This window comes from Electrona antarctica (genome assembly GCF_951216825.1).
Source record: "Electrona antarctica genome assembly, chromosome: 1".
Lineage (NCBI taxonomy): Eukaryota > Metazoa > Chordata > Actinopteri > Myctophiformes > Myctophidae > Electrona > Electrona antarctica.
The window spans coordinates 2,796,536-2,816,341 of NC_136806.1; the positions used below are offsets into that span (position 1 = coordinate 2,796,536).

General features: G+C 43.6%; 1 protein-coding gene across 3 annotated transcripts in view; it reads left to right on the top strand.

Moving 5' to 3' along the window:
* Positions 1-456: 456 nt before the first annotated feature.
* LOC306922034 (integrin alpha-6-like) overlaps positions 457-19,806 on the top strand; it is a 74,742-nt gene continuing 55,392 nt past the window's right edge. For 2 of the 3 annotated variants that reach the window (XM_079499393.1, XM_079499392.1), the window contains exon 1: positions 457-713. In XM_079499393.1, the coding sequence (XP_079355519.1) occupies positions 508-713 (206 nt within the window). In that variant the 5' untranslated portion in view covers positions 457-507. The remainder of the gene's footprint in view (positions 714-19,806) is intronic. The other variant, XM_079499394.1, reaches the window with a different exon arrangement.

Sequence of the window (19,806 nt, forward strand, 5' to 3'; positions counted from 1 at the left end):
TCTGTCTGTCTGTCTGTCTGTCTGTGTGTGTGTGTGTGCGCGTGCGTGCGTCCGTACGTACGTACGTCCGTGCGTTCATGCGTGCGCGTGTGCGTGCAGGTGTGCAATATTGTGTTACATAACTCATTAAGCTCCGCCCAAGTCAGCTACACAAGGTGCGTCAGGCTGGGTGGAGTCAGGTGACGTGCGTGCGTGCGTGCGCGCACACTTTTGTGTGAGCGTGTATTGTGTGTGTGTTTGTGTGCGCGTGTGTGTGTGTGCGTGTGGGAGGGGCGCAGCACGAGCTTCAAGTGGGCGACAAAACAGACAGAACACTTTTTGGAGTCTCCTCCTGCAGTAGACGCACGCGCGCGCACACACAGACACACACACACACACACACACACGCACACACACACACACACACACACACACACACACACACACACAGCGCTCCGTAGTAGAGTCGCCTCCAGTAGTCCTGTCTCCTCTCAGACAGACAGAGTCACAGAGTGTTTTCTCTCCTCCATGATGTTGTCCGGCAGTCAAACAGCCAGTGTTATTCTCGGCGGTACAACAACAGGGTTTCTCCTCCTGCTGTGTGTGTGCGGCGGCTCCGTGCGGTGCTTCAACCTGGACCCGGACTCCGTGCTCACCCGGACCGGGGAACAGGGCACTCTGTTCGGCTTCTCTCTGGCCATGCACCGGCAGCTCCTCCCGGAGGACAAGACCATGTGAGTTACCTTCACTACTGCCTTTTAGACATGTTTATACATGCTATATACATGATATGGTGTTTTAGACGTGTTTATAAAGGTTTATGTTGTGTTTGTAAATGTCTTTGTTTAAATCAGGTACACTATACGAGTCGCAGGTACTTTCAGCGTTGCCATGTCTGCTTATTCTAAGGAACTTTGGCCTGGCTCTTTTCCCCCTCTTCTCTTTTTAAAGTGAAATGAAATGAAATCTATATTTACCCAGGGTATCTGGGCTAAGCTCAAGAACTTGTTTCCAGCCAGGCCCTGCTCATAGAACACATTTCATCGTAGTGGTTGATGCCTTGTTCAAGGGCATTTCAGCGGTGGTAATTTTAACGTGTCGGACGGCTGATTCGAACTGGGAACCTTCCGGTATCTAGACCGCGCCGCTATCCGTTCGGCCACCGCTGCCACAAGTCGATTGTAAATATTATTTATTGGTGGTTTTGGAGTGCTTCTTGTTTCTCAAGTGTAGTGTTTATTTGGTCTTGTTTCTAAAGTGTAGTTGTTTATTTGGTCTTGTTTCTAAAGTGTAGTGTTTATTTGGTCTTGTTTCTAAAGTGTAGTTGTTTATTTGGTCTTGTTTCTAAAGTGTAGTTGTTTATTTGGTCTTGTTTTCTAAAGTGTAGTTGTTTATTTGGTCTTGTTTTCTAAAGTGTAGTGTTTATTTGGTCTTGTTTTCTAAAGTGTAGTTGTTTATTTGGTCTTGTTTCTAAAGTGTAGTTGTTTATTTGGTCTTGTTTCTAAAGTGTAGTTGTTTATTTGGTCTTGTTTCTAAAGTGTAGTTGTTTATTTGGTCTTGTTTCTAAAGTGTAGTTGTTTATTTGGGCTTGTTTCTAAAGTGTAGTGTTTATTTGGTCTTGTTTCTAAAGTGTAGTGTTTATTTGGTCTTGTTTCTAAAGTGTAGTTGTTTATTTGGTCTTGTTTCTAAAGTGTAGTTGTTTATTTGGTCTTGTTTCTAAAGTGTAGTTGTTTATTTGGTCTTGTTTTCTAAAGTGTAGTTGTTTATTTGGTCTTGTTTTCTAAAGTGTAGTGTTTATTTGGTCTTGTTTTCTAAAGTGTAGTGTTTATTTGGTCTTGTTAAAAATAGCAGATCTACAAGGCAAGCTCATAGAGCTTGTAGACACGTGGTGAGCTTACCTGCTATATGTTTGCATTATTGCTATGAGCTTGTAAATCAGCTATTTTCTATTGATATGAGCTTGTAAATCTTATCCGTAGTCAGGTTGCGGGGGCAACAGCTCCAACAACATATGGAATTCTAAACTGTACTGGCCATATATGGAGCATGTCTTGAGTGTACAGGGTTTGATGAGGTCAGATCAACGTAAGGAATGTCAGAACAGGTCAGCTCCATATATGGAGATCTAAGGGTGTCAGTGGGGGCAGTGTCTTGAGTGTACAGGGTTTGATGAGGGCCCAGGTAGGGCCGGGCCTTAATTTTCGGGCCTGTTGAGAACTCTAGTTTTCGCCGGCTGCACTAATAACTTTGGGGCAGGCCCGTCTAGAGTTTAAATGGACAGGTATCAGTCAACAGGCCCGTCTAGAGTTTAAATGGACAGGTATCAGTCAACAGGCCCGTCTAGAGTTTAAATGGACAGGTATCAGTCAACAGGCCCGTCTAGAGTTTAAATGGACAGGTATCAGTCAACAGGCCCGTCTAGAGGTTAAATGGACAGGTATCAGTCAACAGGCCCGTCTAGAGTTTAAATGGACAGGTATCAGTCAACAGGCCCGTCTAGAGTTTAAATGGACAGGTATCAGTCAACAGGCCCGTCTAGAGGTTAAATGGACAGGTATCAGTCAACAGGCCCGTCTAGAGTTTAAATGGACAGGTATCAGTCAACAGGCCCGTCTAGAGGTTAAATGGACAGGTATCAGTCAACAGGCCTGTCTAGAGTTTAAATGGACAGGTATCAGTCAACAGGCCCTTCTAGAGTTTAAATAGACAGGTATCAGTCAACAGGCCCGTCTAGAGGTTAAATGGACAGGTATCAGTCAACAGGCCCGTCTAGAGTTTAAATGGACAGGTATCAGTCAACAGGGAGACATCGAAGAGGAAGGATGGATGGGGAAGGATCAACATATGGAATGTTCTGAATTTCAGGTTCTGAAATATATCCATATATGGAGATCTAAAGGTTTGAGGTCAGAGGTCAGATGTAGAGTTGCTGGCCAATATTGATGACATCAGGGATCTCCATATATGGGCTTAACTGCGACAGCAGGTCACATTTACTATGACATCATCAGGGTCTCCTCATCTCCATCCCTGATGATGTCACATGATGTCACGAGATCTGGGCACCATATATGGTGCCCGACACACTAACTGACGGGAAATGCTCCATTTCATAGTTAACTGCAACCTTCGGTCACAACTAGTACAGTGATATGTACTAGTAGTACTAGTTACTAGTACAGTGATATGAACTAGTAGTACTAGTTACTAGTACAGTGATATGAACTAGTAGTACTAGTTACTAGTACAGTGATATGAGCTAGTAGTACTAGTTACTAGTACAGTGATATGTGCTAGTAGTACTAGTTACTAGTACAGTGATATGTGCTAGTAGTACTAGTTACTAGTACAGTGATATGAACTAGTAGTACTAGTTACTAGTACAGTGATATGAACTAGTAGTACTAGTTACTAGTACAGTGATATGTGCTAGTAGTACTAGTTACTAGTACAGTGATATGTGCTAGTAGTACTAGTTACTAGTACAGTGATATGTGCTAGTAGTACTAGTTACTAGTACAGTGATATGTACTAGTAGTACTAGTTACTAGTACAGTGATATGTGCTAGTAGTACTAGTTACTAGTACAGTGATATGAACTAGTAGTACTAGTTACTAGTACAGTGATATGAACTAGTAGTACTAGTTACTAGTACAGTGATATGTGCTAGTAGTACTAGTTACTAGTACAGTGATATGTGCTAGTAGTACTAGTTACTAGTACAGTGATATGTGCTAGTAGTACTAGTTACTAGTACAGTGATATGTGCTAGTAGTACTAGTTACTAGTACAGTGATATGAACTAGTAGTACTAGTTACTAGTACAGTGATATGTGCTAGTAGTACTAGTTACTAGTACAGTGATATGTACTAGTAGTACTAGTTACTAGTACAGTGATATGTGCTAGTAGTACTAGTTACTAGTACAGTGATATGTACTAGTAGTACTAGTTACTAGTACAGTGATATGTGCTAGTAGTACTAGTTACTAGTACAGTGATATGAACTAGTAGTACTAGTTACTAGTACAGTGATATGTGCTAGTAGTACTAGTTACTAGTACATTGATATGAACTAGCAGTACTAGTTACTAGTACAGTGATATGAACTAGTAGTACTAGTTACTAGTACAGTGATATGTGCTAGTAGTACTAGTTACTAGTACAGTGATATGAACTAGTAGGACTAGTTACTAGTACAGTGATATGTGCTAGTAGTACTAGTTACTAGTACAGTGATATGTACTAGTAGTACTAGTTACTAGTACAGTGATATGTGCTAGTAGTACTAGTTACTAGTACAGTGATATGAACTAGTAGTACTAGTTACTAGTACAGTGATATGTGCTAGTAGTACTAGTTACTAGTACAGTGATATGTACTAGTAGTACTAGTTACTAGTACAGTGATATGTGCTAGTAGTACTAGTTACTAGTACAGTGATATGTGCTAGTAGTACTAGTTACTAGTACAGTGATATGAACTAGTAGTACTAGTTACTAGTACAGTGATATGTGCTAGTAGTACTAGTTACTAGTACAGTGATATGAGCTAGTAGTACTAGTTACTAGTACAGTGATATGTGCTAGTAGTACTAGTTACTAGTACAGTGATATGAACTAGTAGTACTAGTTACTAGTACAGTGATATGTGCTAGTAGTACTAGTTACTAGTACAGTGATATGAACTAGTAGTACTAGTTACTAGTACAGTGATATGTGCTAGTAGTACTAGTTACTAGTACAGTGATATGAGCTAGTAGTACTAGTTACTAGTACAGCGATATGTGCTAGTAGTACTAGTTACTAGTACAGTGATATGTGCTAGTAGTACTAGTTACTAGTACAGTGATATGTGCTAGTAGTACTAGTTACTAGTACAGTGATATGAACTAGTAGTACTAGTTACTAGTACAGTGATATGTGCTAGTAGTACTAGTTACTAGTACAGTGATATGTGCTAGTAGTACTAGTTACTAGTACAGTGATATGTGCTAGTAGTACTAGTTACTAGTACAGTGATATGAACTAGTAGTACTAGTTACTAGTACAGTGATATGTGCTAGTAGTACTAGTTACTAGTACAGTGATATGAACTAGTAGTACTAGTTACTAGTACAGTGATATGTGCTAGTAGTACTAGTTACTAGTACAGTGATATGAGCTAGTAGTACTAGTTACTAGTACAGTGATATGAGCTAGTAGTACTAGTTACTAGTACAGTGATATGTGCTAGTAGTACTAGTTACTAGTACAGTGATATGAACTAGTAGTACTAGTTACTAGTACAGTGATATGAACTAGTAGTACTAGTTACTAGTACAGTGATATGAACTAGTAGTACTAGTTACTAGTACAGTGATATGTGCTAGTAGTACTAGTTACTAGTACAGTGATATGAACTAGTAGTACTAGTTACTAGTACAGTGATATGTGCTAGCAGTACTAGTTACTAGTACAGTGATATGAACTAGTAGTACTAGTTACTAGTACAGTGATATGAACTAGTAGTACTAGTTACTAGTACAGTGATATGAACTAGTAGTACTAGTTACTAGTACAGTGATATGTGCTAGTAGTACTAGTTACTAGTACAGTGATATGAACTAGTAGTACTAGTTACTAGTACAGTGATATGAACTAGTAGTACTAGTTACTAGTACAGTGATATGAACTAGTAGTACTAGTTACTAGTACAGTGATATGTGCTAGTAGTACTAGTTACTAGTACAGTGATATGAACTAGTAGTACTAGTTACTAGTACAGTGATATGAACTAGTAGTACTAGTTACTAGTACAGTGATATGAACTAGTAGTACTAGTTACTAGTACAGTGATATGTGCTAGCAGTACTAGTTACTAGTACAGTGATATGAGCTAGTAGTACTAGTTACTAGTACAGTGATATGTGCTAGTAGTACTAGTTACTAGTACAGTGATATGTGCTAGTAGTACTAGTTACTAGTACAGTGATATGTGCTAGTAGTACTAGTTACTAGTACAGTGATATGTGCTAGTAGTACTAGTTACTAGTACAGTGATATGTGCTAGTAGTACTAGTTACTAGTACAGTGATATGAACTAGTAGTACTAGTTACTAGTACAGTGATATGAACTAGTAGTACTAGTTACTAGTACAGTGATATGAACTAGTAGTACTAGTTACTAGTACAGTGATATGAACTAGTAGTACTAGTTACTAGTACAGTGATATGAACTAGTAGTACTAGTTACTAGTACAGTGATATGTGCTAGCAGTACTAGTTACTAGTACAGTGATATGAACTAGTAGTACTAGTTACTAGTACAGTGATATGAACTAGTAGTACTAGTTACTAGTACAGTGATATGAACTAGTAGTACTAGTTACTAGTACAGTGATATGAACTAGTAGTACTAGTTACTAGTACAGTGATATGTGCTAGTAGTACTAGTTACTAGTACAGTGATATTAACTAGTAGTACTAGTTACTAGTACAGTGATATGAACTAGTAGTACTAGTTACTAGTACAGTGATATGAACTAGTAGTACTAGTTACTAGTACAGTGATATGTGCTAGTAGTACTAGTTACTAGTACAGTGATATGAACTAGTAGTACTAGTTACTAGTACAGTGATATGAACTAGTAGTACTAGTTACTAGTACAGTGATATGTGCTAGTAGTACTAGTTACTAGTACAGTGATATTAACTAGTAGTACTAGTTACTAGTACAGTGATATGAACTAGTAGTACTAGTTACTAGTACAGTGATATGTGCTAGCAGTACTAGTTACTAGTACAGTACTAGTAGAGGAGAATAGTAGGCTGGTTAGGAAGGAGACCAGGATGGTAACCGCAAGGTTCCCGGTTCGATCCCTGTGAGTTAGTGTGGAAGTGTCCTTGAGCAAGACTCTGAACCCCTGCTTGCTCCTGCTGTGCAGCTTGGTGCCTTGCATGGTTTCCTCCACCATCGGTGTGTGAATGTGATGCACAATCTCTGTAAATCTATTGCTAGTAGTACTAGTTACTAGCACAGTAGTATCTGCTAGTATATACACACACCTTTACATAGATGGTGCATTACATTCACCCATTCACACACCTTTACATAGACTGTGCATTACATTCACCCATTCACACACACATTTACACACCTTTACATAGATTGTGTATTACATTCACCCATTCACACACACATTCACACACCTTTACATAGATTGTGCATTACATTCACCCATTCACACACACATTCACACACCTTTACATAGACTGTGCATTACATTCACCCATTCACACACACATTTACACACCTTTACATAGATTGTGTATTACATTCACCCATTCACACACACATTCACACACCTTTACATAGATTGTGCATTACATTCACCCATTCACACACACATTCACACACCTTTACATAGACTGTGCATTACATTCACCCATTCACACACACATTCACACACCTTTACATAGATTGTGCATTACATTCACCCATTCACACACATTCACACACCTTTACATAGATTGTGCATTACATTCACCCATTCACACACACATTCACACACCTTTACATAGATTGTGCATTACATTCACCCATTCACACACACATTCACACACCTTTACATAGATTGTGCATTACATTCACCCATTCACACACACATTCACACATCGATGGCGGAGGAAACCATGCAAGGCACCAACCTGCACATCAGGAGCAATCAGGGGTTCAGAGTCTTGCTCAAGGACACTTCGACACTAAGGTGGTCTTTACACGAGAATGGTGTTCATACAAAACGGCAAAATAAAGTATCGTTTGCTGGTGTCCGTTTAGATGAGAACGGTGTTTTCAGGAGGTGAAAATGCAACAAAGTAAAACCACCTTCCAGAGTGGAAATCTTTGAGAACTCCGTTTTATCCCTTATCCATATAAACAGGCAAAACGGTGACATCATGGCTCACGCTGGCTCACAGCGCACATGTTTATTACATTGATGCAGAGCCATATATGATATAATGGCTCACAGCGGTGGCCGAACGGTTTGCGGAGCGGTCTTGATACCAGAAGGTCGCCAGTTCGAATCCCCGGACCGGCACGTTAAAATTACCACCGCTGAAGTGCCCTTGAGCAAGGCATTGAACCCCTACCATGAAATGTTCTATGAGCAGGGTGTGGCTGTAAACAAGCATCTCGAGCTTAGTCCACTTCCCTGGGTAAACAAAGAACTTTGCTTTGCTTTGCTTTGGAGTTCCTGTACAAGCCTCCCTCCTCGCCTACAAAGCGCTGCTCATCAGCGGTGGTGAATGTAAAACCATGATGTAAATAAAAAGCCTTGTGATAGGCGGCAGCCGCGGCAGCAGCGTTTATGTAGCCTAATGTATTATAAAATATATAACCATCCCGTGGCGCACTCTGCCTGCATGCTCTGGGCTGCGGCCACAACCACGTTGTGTTCTGGAATCATTCAAAACCCCAATAGGGTTGCGTGAAGGGGTTCTTCTTCTTGTACGTGGGTGACTGGTCTATTTGGCAGCCCGTTACCGCCACCTAGCGACATTATAGCGTTTTCATAAAGTGTGCGTTCTCGTGTAAAGGGTCAACAGACCGTTACCGCCACCTAGCGACATTATAGCGTTTTCATAAAGTGTGCGTTCTCGTGTAAAGGGTCAACAGACCGTTACCGCCACCTAGCGACATTATAGCGTTTTCATAAAGTGTGCGTTCTCGTGTAAAGGGTCAATAAAACGCAACGGGACCGTTTTATCTGGAGATGGTCGCCGTGTAAAAGAGGCGTAAGTCTGGGGGAGCCCACAGGGATCGAACCCCGGCCGCTCTACCGCTGAGCCACCGCAGTGTCTTTGAATGGTTTCTGTGCAGGCCTGACAAATCACAGATCTGAACGACAGTCTCACAGAGAGAATCACAGATTTGAACGACAGTCTCACAGAGAAAATCACAGATCTGAACGACAGTCTCACAGAGAAAATCACAGATTTGAACGACAGTCTCACAGAGAAAATCACAGATCTGAACGACAGAGTCTCACAGAGAGAATCTGAACGCCACGGAGGCGTTGAAGATGTTGTTGTCACGCGACACATCACGCTTTCAGATCTGATATGTTCTCTATGGTCGTAGACTGAAGTAAATGACGAGGTCTAATTGGTTAACCTTATCACCTGAGGTGAAGTGGTACGCACGCACGCACGCACGCACGCACGCACGCACGCACGCACGCACGCACGCACGCACGCACGCGAACGCACACACACGGTGAATGTTCCACTTCTGGGCCGTGCATGTCTAAATGAAAGACACATGATGGAGATGAATGAACACGAGACCTGTTTCTGAGAGAGAACCTGTTCACCGCTGGCGTTCCAACATGGCGAAAATATGGAGGTTTTTTTTCTCCAAACCTTTATAGTGATTTCTATTTATTTATTAACACCCCAAACGCCCAGGGTTATTTAATCCATTAAATCAGAGCCCAGCGATTTATAGCAGCGGAGCACATTTAGCGACGGACCGGATGTTCTCCTGGATGTAGCTGAAGCAGCTAAATGTAGCCAAAACACTCTAGAGATCGACAACAACGGGAGGTATGATTAATTCTACCACGACTAGCTGTAGCTGAAGCAGCTAAATGTAGCCAAAACACTCTAGAGATCGACAACAACGGGAGGTATGATTCATTCTACCACGACTAGCGACGGGACCGCGGTGGGCCGTCTCACACAGGATCTTTGCTTAGAATTGGACGGAATGCAAGGAAAGGAAGAAGCCAGCTGGCTTATTTGGAATCCTTTCCTGAATGGAAGAGGTCATTGATTAAACAGATTCAAAGTTCATTAAGAACAATTAATACAAAAGACTTGGTAAAGTTGGTAAAGAGAGCAGCTGCAAGAAATAAACAATACAACAACAAACACACAAAAGAAAATATAACACATCAAAGTAAATCATGTAATCTACAGAGAGGAAGAAATAAGATTTCTTTAGATGTTTCTTGGCCTAAGGATGACTTTACTTTCTCTAATAAACTAAACATGAACCTTGGTTGAACAGAACTAAAGTTATCCTTTAATGACGATAAAGAACATCCATAACTAAAGTTATCCTTTAATGACGATAAAGAACATCCATAACTAAAGTTATCCTTTAATGACTATAAAGAACGTCCATAACTAAAGTTATCCTTTAATGACGATAAAGAACATCCATAACTAAAGTTATCCTTTAATGACGATAAAGAACATCCATAACTAAAGTTATCCTTTAATGACGATAAAGAACATCCATAACTAAAGTTATCCTTTAATGACGATAAAGAACATCCATAACTAAAGTTATCCTTTAATGACGATAAAGAACATCCATAACTAAAGTTATCCTTTAATGACGATAAAGAACGTCCTCTTGTGTAATGTTGCTAAATTGAGAGCCGCTTTCAGTTTTGGTGGTTTTGTGTGCTAAACCATAGCGTGCGTGCGTGCGTGCGTGCGTGCGTGCGTGCGTGCGTGCGTGCGTGGTTGAGCTATGTGCACGTGTCGTGCGTACAGTTTGCTGTTGATAATCAGTGTCATCGCTGAGGCGTTGTCTGTGATTTAGAACTGTCTGTCTGTCTGTCTGTCTGTCTGTCTGTCTGTCTGTCTGTCTGTCTGTCTGTCTGTCTGTCTGTCTGTCTGTCTGTCTGTCTGTCTGTCTGTCTGTCTGTCTGTCTGTCTTAACCTCAGGTAGGAATGTTACCACAGACAGACAGACAGACAGACAGTTGTTATTTTGTAAAGCTGTGAAAGTTCAAGAACTCGTGTTGTGACCACATAGGGGTGGGGGGGGGGGGGGGGGGGGGAGAGAGAGAGAGGGAGAGAGAGAGAGAGAGAGAGAGAGAGAGAGGGAGAGGCCACACCTATAGTTGACTCAGCTCCACACCTTTATACCTGCCCTGCGGCTACGCTTATACCTGTAGCTGCAAGGGTGTGTGTGTGTGTGTGTGTGTGCGCGTGCGTGCAACATTCCACGGTCTTCCCCAATTGCCAGAAGGAGCTGTCTGTGTGTAATGAAATCAAGAACACATGAGAGACACACACACACACACACACACACACACACACACACACACACACACACACACACACACACACACACACACACACACACACACACACACACAGAGGGGGGGGGGGGGGGGATGAGAGAGTGAGTCACTCATGTTAAAGGGACAGTACAACTACAAAATGAATTGTTTTTTCTTTCTGTACGTATTACTGTGTTAAAACTACTAGTAACTGGTGTACTGACCATGGTATTACTGTGTTAAAACTACTAGTAACTGGTGTACTGATCATGGTATTACTGTGTTAAAACTACTAGTAACTGGTGTACTGACCATGGTATTACTGTGATAAAACTACTAGTAACTGGTGTACTGACCATGGTATTACTGTGTTAAAACTACTAGTAACTGGTGTACTGACCATGGTATTACTGTGTTAAAACTACTAGTAACTGGTGTACTGACCATGGTATTACTGTGTTAAAACTACTAGTAACTGGTGTACTGACCATGGTATTACTGTGTTAAAACTACTAGTAACTGGTGTACTGACCATGGTATTACTGTGTTAAAACTACTAGTAACTGGTGTACTGACCATGGTATTACTGTGTTAAAACTACTAGTAACTGGTGTACTGACCATGGTATTACTGTGTTAAAACTAGTAGTAACTGGTGTACTGACCATGGTATTACTGTGTTAAAACTACTAGTAACTGGTGTACTGACCATGGTATTACTGTGTTAAAACTACTAGTAACTGGTGTACTGACCATGGTATTACTGTGCTTAACTGACCAGCCAACTGGCCTGACCTGAACCCCACAGATAATCTACATAGGTTGTATTGTCAAGAGGAAGGTGTGAGACATAAGACTGAACAATACAAATTAATTTACAGCTGTTATCAAAGCAAACCTGGGCTTCCATAACACCTCAACAGTGACGATGGCTGATCACCTCCATGCCACGCCCCATTGGCTGATCACCTCCATGCCACGCCCCATTGGCTGATCACCTCCATGCCACGCCCCATTGATGAAATGATTTGTTCAAAAGTAGCCCAGACCAAGTATTAACTGCATACATTAATATACCTTTCAGTTGGTCGACATTTCTCATTTAAAATAATCATTTTTTTAGTGGTCTCGTAAAATATTCTAATTCATTGAGTTGTACGCCATAATCATCAAGATTAAAACAAAAAAGGTTTAAATCCTTCACTTTATGTACAATTAATTGAGAATATATGAAAGTTTCACTTTTTGAATTATATTACAGAAGAAAATTAACTTTTACACAATATTCTAATTCATTGAGATGGAGCTGTACTATGCTCAAAGTGTGTATTGTGTAGGGTGGTAAGAGACTCACCGCTCACCCAAACACACCTCTCTGTTTTTACTAAAACTACAACATGACGTCACTGAGCCGCGGTGGTAAGAGACTCACCGCTCACCCAAACACATCTCTCTGTTTTTACTAAAACTACAACATGACGTCACTGAGCCGTGGTGGTAAGAGACTCACCGCTCACCCAAACACATCTCTCTGTTTTTACTAAAACTACAACATGACATCACTGAGCCGCGGTGGTAAGAGACTCAACACTCACCCAAACACATCTCTCTGTTTTTACTAAAACTACAACATGACGTCACTGAGCCGCGGTGGTAAGAGACTCACCGCTCACCCAAACACATCTCTCTGTTTTTACTAAAACTACAACATGACGTCACTGAGCCGCGGTGGTAAGAGACTCACCGCTCACCCAAACACATCTCTCTGTTAAGCACCAAGTGAAAGTAATTTCAAGGACACCCATATCTCTGGTAAAATCTCTCTCTCTCTGTCTCTCTCTCTCTCTGTCTCTCCCTCTCTCTCTCTCTCTCTCTCTCTCTCTCTCTCTCTGTCTCTCTCTCTCTCTCTCTCTCTCTCTCTGTGGGTGTAAGGCAGGTTAGCTCAGGTCCGACTTCAAAGCACACACACACACACACACACACACACACACACACACACACACACACACACACACACACACACACACACACACACACACACACACACACACAGTGGAGTGATAATAAATCACCTCCCATCTGCAGGGCAGCAGTCAGTGTTGCCACGTCTGCTTATTATAAGCAACTCTGGACATGTGTTTCTGTAAAGTTGCTCTTAAATATTGGTGGTTGAGTTTTGTGGTGTTTTGGTCTTGTTTCTAAAGTGTAGTTGTTTATTTGGTCTTGTTTCTAAAGTGTAGTTGTTTATTTGGTCTTGTTTCTAAAGTGTAGTTGTGTATTTTGTCTTGTTTCTAAAGTGTAGTTGTTTATTTGGTCTTGTTTCTAAAGTGTAGTTGTTTATTTGGTCTTGTTTCTAAGTGTAGTTGTTTATTTGGTCTTGTTTCTAAAGTGTAGTTGTTTATTTGGTCTTGTTTCTAAAGTGTAGTGTTTATTTGGTCTTGTTTCTAAAGTGTAGTTGTTTATTTGGTCTTGTTTCTAAAGTGTAGTTTATTTGGACTTGTTTCTAAAGTGTAGTTGTTTATTTGGTCTTGTTTCTAAAGTGTAGTTGTTTATTTGTTCTTGTTTCTAAAGTGTAGTTTATTTGGACTTGTTTCTAAAGTGTAGTTGTTTATTTGGTCTTGTTTCTAAAGTGTAGTTGTTTATTTGGACTTGTTTCTAAAGTGTAGTTGTTTATTTGGTCTTGTTTCTAAAGTGTAGTGTTTATTTGGTCTTGTTTCTAAAGTGTAGTTGTTTATTTGGTCTTGTTTCTAAAGTGTAGTTGTTTATTTGGTCTTGTTTCTAAGTGTAGTTGTTTATTTGGACTCGTTCTAACAGCGTGTGGCGGGCGGGCGAACAGTTGGACCTGCAACCTGTTCTAACAGAGCTCTGTCTGGTGGTTGCTAGGCAACGGGCTGGGTGTTGGCAAGCAGCCCCCCCACCCCCACCCCCACCCCCTCCCCCCTACCCTCTCTCTCACTACATGAACTCTGTGGGTTATTTACTCTGGCTACTACTGTGTGCGTGTGCGCGTTGTGTGCGTGTGTGCGTGTGTGTGTGTGCGTGTGTGTGTGTGCGTGTGTGTGCGTGTGCGCGTGCATGTCCATGTTTTATGCATATGCACATGCCTGCGTGTGGAACATTAGCGTTTAACATTTACATATGAAGGCCATATATGCTGTGTGTGTGTGCCTCTCACTCACACACACACACACACACACACACACACACACACACACACACACACACACACACACACACACACACACACACACACACACACACACACACACACAGACATCCGGGTCACTGTTATCTGCTATGAGCCTACTGTACTGTACTGTACTCAGTGATTTCCCAGAGTTCACTCTGCCTCGCCAACCCTTCATTTCCGCTCATTCTCCTCACTTCCTTTAGTCTCCGAGGAACGTGTGTGTGTGTGTGTGTGTGTGTGTGTGTGTGTGTGTGTGTGTGTGTGTGTGTGTGTGTGTGTGTGTGTGCGTGCGTGCGTGTGTGTGACTGTGTGCGTGCGTGCGTGCGTGCGTGCGTGCGTGCGTGCGTGCGTGCGTGTGCGTACCTCGACACCTTCCTGAAACAGGAAGACTCAGTTTTATTTTTGACACACATTGTGACTCAGGAACATTTATGTTCTGACCATGTTGAGATTTAGAAGTTGATTATCGTTGAAATCGTAGATTTATAGGGTGCTATAGCGCCCCCTATATTCAGCTATAGTGTAGATTTATAGGGCGCTAGCCCCTCCTATATTCAGCTATAGTGTAGATTTATAGGGCGCTAGCCCCTCCTATATTCAGCTATAGTGTAGATTTATAGGGCGCTAGCCCCTCCTATATTCAGCTATAGTGTAGATTTATAGGGCGCTAGCCCCTCCTATATTCAGCTATAGTGTAGATTTATAGGGCGCTAGCCCCTCCTATATTCAGCTATAGTGTAGATTTATAGGGCGCTAGCCCCTCCTATATTCAGCTGTAGATTTATAGGGCGCTAGCCCCTCCTATATTCAGCTATAGTGTAGATTTATAGGGCGCTAGCCCCTCCTATATTCAGCTATAGTGTAGATTTATAGGGCGCTAGCCCCTCCTATATGCAACTATAGTGTAGATTTATAGGGCGCTAGCCTCTCCTATATTCAGCTATAGTGTAGATTTATAGGGCGCTAGCCTCTCCTATATTCAGCTATAGTGTAGATTTATAGGGCGCTAGCCCCTCCTATATTCAGCTATAGTGTAGATTTATAGGGCGCTAGCCCCTCCTATATTCAGCTATAGTGTAGATTTATAGGGCGCTAGCCTCTCCTATATTCAGCTATAGTGTAGATTTATAGGGTGCTAGCCCCTCCTATATTCAGCTATAGTGTAGATTTATAGGGCGCTAGCGGCCCCTATATTCAGCTATAGTGTAGATTTATAGGGCGCTAGCCTCTCCTATATTCAGCTATAGTGTAGATTTATAGGGTGCTAGCCCCTCCTATATTCAGCTATAGTGTAGATTTATAGGGTGCTAGCCCCTCCTATATTCAGCTATAGTGTAGATTTATAGGGCGCTAGCCCCTCCTATATTCAGCTATAGTTTAGATTTATAGGGCGCTATCCCCTCCTATATTCAGCTATAGTGTAGATTTATAGGGCGCTAGCCCCTCCTATATTCAGCTATAGTGTAGATTTATAGGGCGCTAGCCCCTCCTATATTCAGCTATAGTGTAGATTTATAGGGCGCTAGCCCCTCCTATATTCAGCTATAGTGTAGATTTATAGGGTGCTAGCCCCTCCTATATTCAGCTATAGTGTAGATTTATAGGGCGCTAGCCCCTCCTATATTCAGCTATAGTGTAGATTTATAGGGCGCTAGCCCCTCCTATATTCAGCTATAGTGTAGATTTATAGGGCGCTAGCCCCTCCTATATTCAGCTATAGTGTAGATTTATAGGGTGCTAGCCCCTCCTATATTCAGCTATAGTGTAGATTTATAGGGCGCTAGCCCCTCCTATATTCAGCTATAGTGTAGATTTATAGGGCGCTAGCCCCTCCTATATTCAGCTATAGTGTAGATTTATAGGGCGCTATCCCCTCCTATATTCAGCTATAGTGTAGATTTATAGGGCGCTAGCGCCCCCTATATTCAGCTATAGTGTAGATTTATTGGGGCGCTAGCCCCTCCTATATTCAGCTATTGTGTAGATTTATAGGGCGCTAGCGGCCCCTATATTCAGCTATAGTGTAGATTTATAGGGCGCTAGCGTCCCCTATATTCAGCTATAGTGTAGATTTATAGGGTGCTAGCACCCCCTATATTCAGCTATAGTGTAGATTTATAGGGTGCTAGCACCCCCTATATTCAGCTATAACCGTGATGTAAATAGGTTTTCAATTTAATGAGTCCCAGGATGCAGGGATGCAGGATCCAGGATGCATATCTCATCGATATGGGGGTGAACGGAGTCATATTTTGCCATTTTTACAAATTAAAGGCATTTTAAATTAAAAATGTTAATTTTCAGGATTCCAATTCAAAAAGAGCAAAAAATAATTCAAGATTTCAATTTGAATGTAGCAAAAATAGCCGATCTACAAGCTCAAAACGCGTTGCTACGACAGTATAATATATGGCCATAGGGAGTGAGTTAGTGGCCCTCTCCATCGTCAACGTTGCCCCCTGGTGTAGAGTCTTGTCCTAACGCATTCTTGTCACCCCCCCTCTCATTCCAGGCCAATCACAATCTGCCTCTTCAATTTTCTGCCCTCACTTTTATCTTCAATGTACTTTGAGCTCAGCCAATCAAATCATCGATATGGTGGTGATCGGCCAATCACAAGCCAATGTTTTTGTTCACACCAAAGCGGAATAGGAGGGGCTAGCGCCTCTAAAAAATAATGTACGGGCTACAAATTTACATATTTACAAAGAATAACAAAATCTAGAAAAAGAAAATCAAGTGAACTGAAATAAAACAAATTGTCTCTTGACTTCATTCTGTTTGCCGACGGCATCGTCAGCATTTCCTCTTCCTCCTCCTCCCCTTCCTCTTCCTCTTCCTCTTGGCGCTGCGCGCTCCGCCGCCGTGTCGGTGGTTTCCCGTCATGGCGTCCAGCTCCCAGCGGAGGTCGTGCGGGAGCTCCTCGCTGCGCTCCAGGCCGTGGCCGATGACCGTCAGCTTGCTCAGGGTCTTCAGACTAGGGTTCACGTCCAGGACGTAGAGGTCGTCGACCCGGGCGTAGCCCCGGAACCCCCCGAAGAGGACCACGCGCCACCCTCCTCCTCCCCCCGCGGGGGAGGGGAGGGGGCAGCAGCACATCCAGGTATTGACCGGCCCCTCCCCCCTGACGCGGACCCTGGACCAGGAGAACGCCTGGGCGTCGAACCTCCACAGACTCCGGGACGACCTTCTCCGTTTCTTCGGCCTTTTCGAACGGCCTCCGCCACCTCCGAGCACGTACAGCTCCCCCCTGGTGGGCGAAGGCCGAGTGGTACTTCCTGCGGCCCTGGTGGGGGAGGAGCCCGGCCGAGGGCGACGCCCCCGGGGGCGTGGCCAGCCAGGCGTCGGTCTCCGTGTCGAACACCCGCACGTAGTTGTAGGCGTCGCCGCCCTCGCCGCGCTCGCCGCCCTCGGCCCCGCCCCCTTCGCCCCCGAACACAAACATCCTGGTCCCGATGACGGTGGCCGAGTGCCAGGCAGAGGCCACGCCCCCCCCGCCCCCCCGGGCTCCGCCCCTCACCACGGACCAGGCCATGCTGCCTGCCGTGTCCAGCTTGTAGACGTCGCGGTCGTCGCTCGGCGCCTCGGCCGCGCTGCTCCAGGTGTCTCCTCCGTAGACGTACATGACGCGCCCCACCGCCACGGCCGAGTGGCCGCTGCGGGCCGCCGGCGCCACCCCCCGAGATCCCGGCCACGGAGAGGCGGAGCCAGCGGTGCGTGTCCACGTTGAAGGCGTAGGGCCGGTTCTTGCAGAAGTCCTCGATGTACGTGATGCCCCCGAACACGTAGACGCGCTCCTCGATGAGCACGGCCGTGTGTCCGTAGCGCCAGGAGGGAACACGGCGCGGCCGCCTCCCCCGGCGGCCGGTGACGGCCGGCAGCCTGGTCCAGAGCAATGTGACCGCGTTGAACACGTTCACGTGGATCTGGTCCGATCCTCCGACTCCGCCTCCTCCTCCGGGGGAGCAGCCTCCGAACGAGTACACAGAGGCCCCGCCCACGGCCACCGTTGCGTCGTCGTACACCTTGGGCGCCCCCTGGAGGTGCACCGACCAGCGCAGCATGGTAGCACGATGCGAAGCCGGATCAGCGTAGCGGAGCGTCGCTCTGTGAAGCTAAACCACCAGCTAACACTAACCGCTGAGCCGTCGCCTTATAATGGGTACGGCGGTGACAAAACGTCACGCGACGTCTGGCCAATCCGTGGAGTAAATGGGTTGGTTTGACCAATCGCGCTAAGTCGTCGATTCTTAGGATTTCTTAGATTGGCATGGACCCTTAACGGGTCCATTTGGTTCCATTTGTTACCCTTTTAGGTTCCAAAGTGTTGACAATCATACTCGCTTCCAGTGATCGCCGATGATTATGATGATGTGTGTACCCCATAGCCATGATTTGATTGGCTGAGCAGCCCATATGATTTGATTGGCTGAGCAGCCCATATGATTTGATTGGCTGAGCAGCCCATAGCGATGATTTGATTGGCTCAGGGCTTAAAAAGGGAGGGTAAAAAAAGTGACTGAGGACGCCAAAAGTGATTGGCCGGAATGTGATGATGTAATGATGATAAGAGCGCCCCTCACTTCACACAAGTGTTATTGAGTGGTGTAAACCACTCCTACAACTGGCTTTGTTAGTTTACGTGTCTGTCTGTCTGTTCGTACCAAAAAATGAGCATGGTTGCTATGGTCACCCAGTTCACACGGGTGTGATTTCAACGTCAGACATTACGTCAGACCACAGCTGATCAGTCTATATAAGACCTTACACCACTCAGTTCACACGGGTGTGATTTTTTTTCTTGTTCTTTTCGTTTCTATTTCTATACAATCGAACATTTGGTTCCAAAACATGTATTTTTTCACTGACAAACTAAATGGAAACTAATAAAAACTAGACTAAAATGTCAGGAAGGGACTAGTGGACAAGAGATCCACTATGAGTCATTTTACACTTGGTTGCATGCTGAAAATAGCAGATCTACAAGCTCACAGCACGCCGCAGCGCTGGTTTTCAGCGAGTGTAAAATCAGCCATCAAGGCCCGCCAAAATACACTTTAGTCGACAAAATCAACTGTAGATTTAGTCGTCTAAAACTAGACCAACATTAAAACATTCCGGGTGACTAAAATGTGACTTAAACTAAATGAAAGCTATTCAAGAGACTAAAACTAAAATCAAAAACAACAGAGCAGAAAGGAAGGAATTCACTGGTTTAACATTTCATACTAGACTGAATGGAATGGAATTCACCCTCAGATGGACTGACCCTGGGCGAGAGACCACTACTATGAGAGAGGGAGAGAGAGAGAGAGAGAGAGAGAGAGAGAGAGAGAGAGAGAGAGAGAGAGAGAGAGAGAGAGAGAGAGAGAGAGAGAGAGAGAGAGAGAGAGAGAGAGAGAGAGAGAGAATGTCACATGACATCTATCTGAGTAATCTGACCTCAGATATACACGCGAAGAACTACACAACACCGTGCGTGTGCGTGTGCGTGTGTATGTGTGTGTGTGTGCGCGGTATGTGTGTGCGCGGTATGTGTGTGTGTGTGTGTGTGTGTGTGTGTGTGTGTGTGTGTG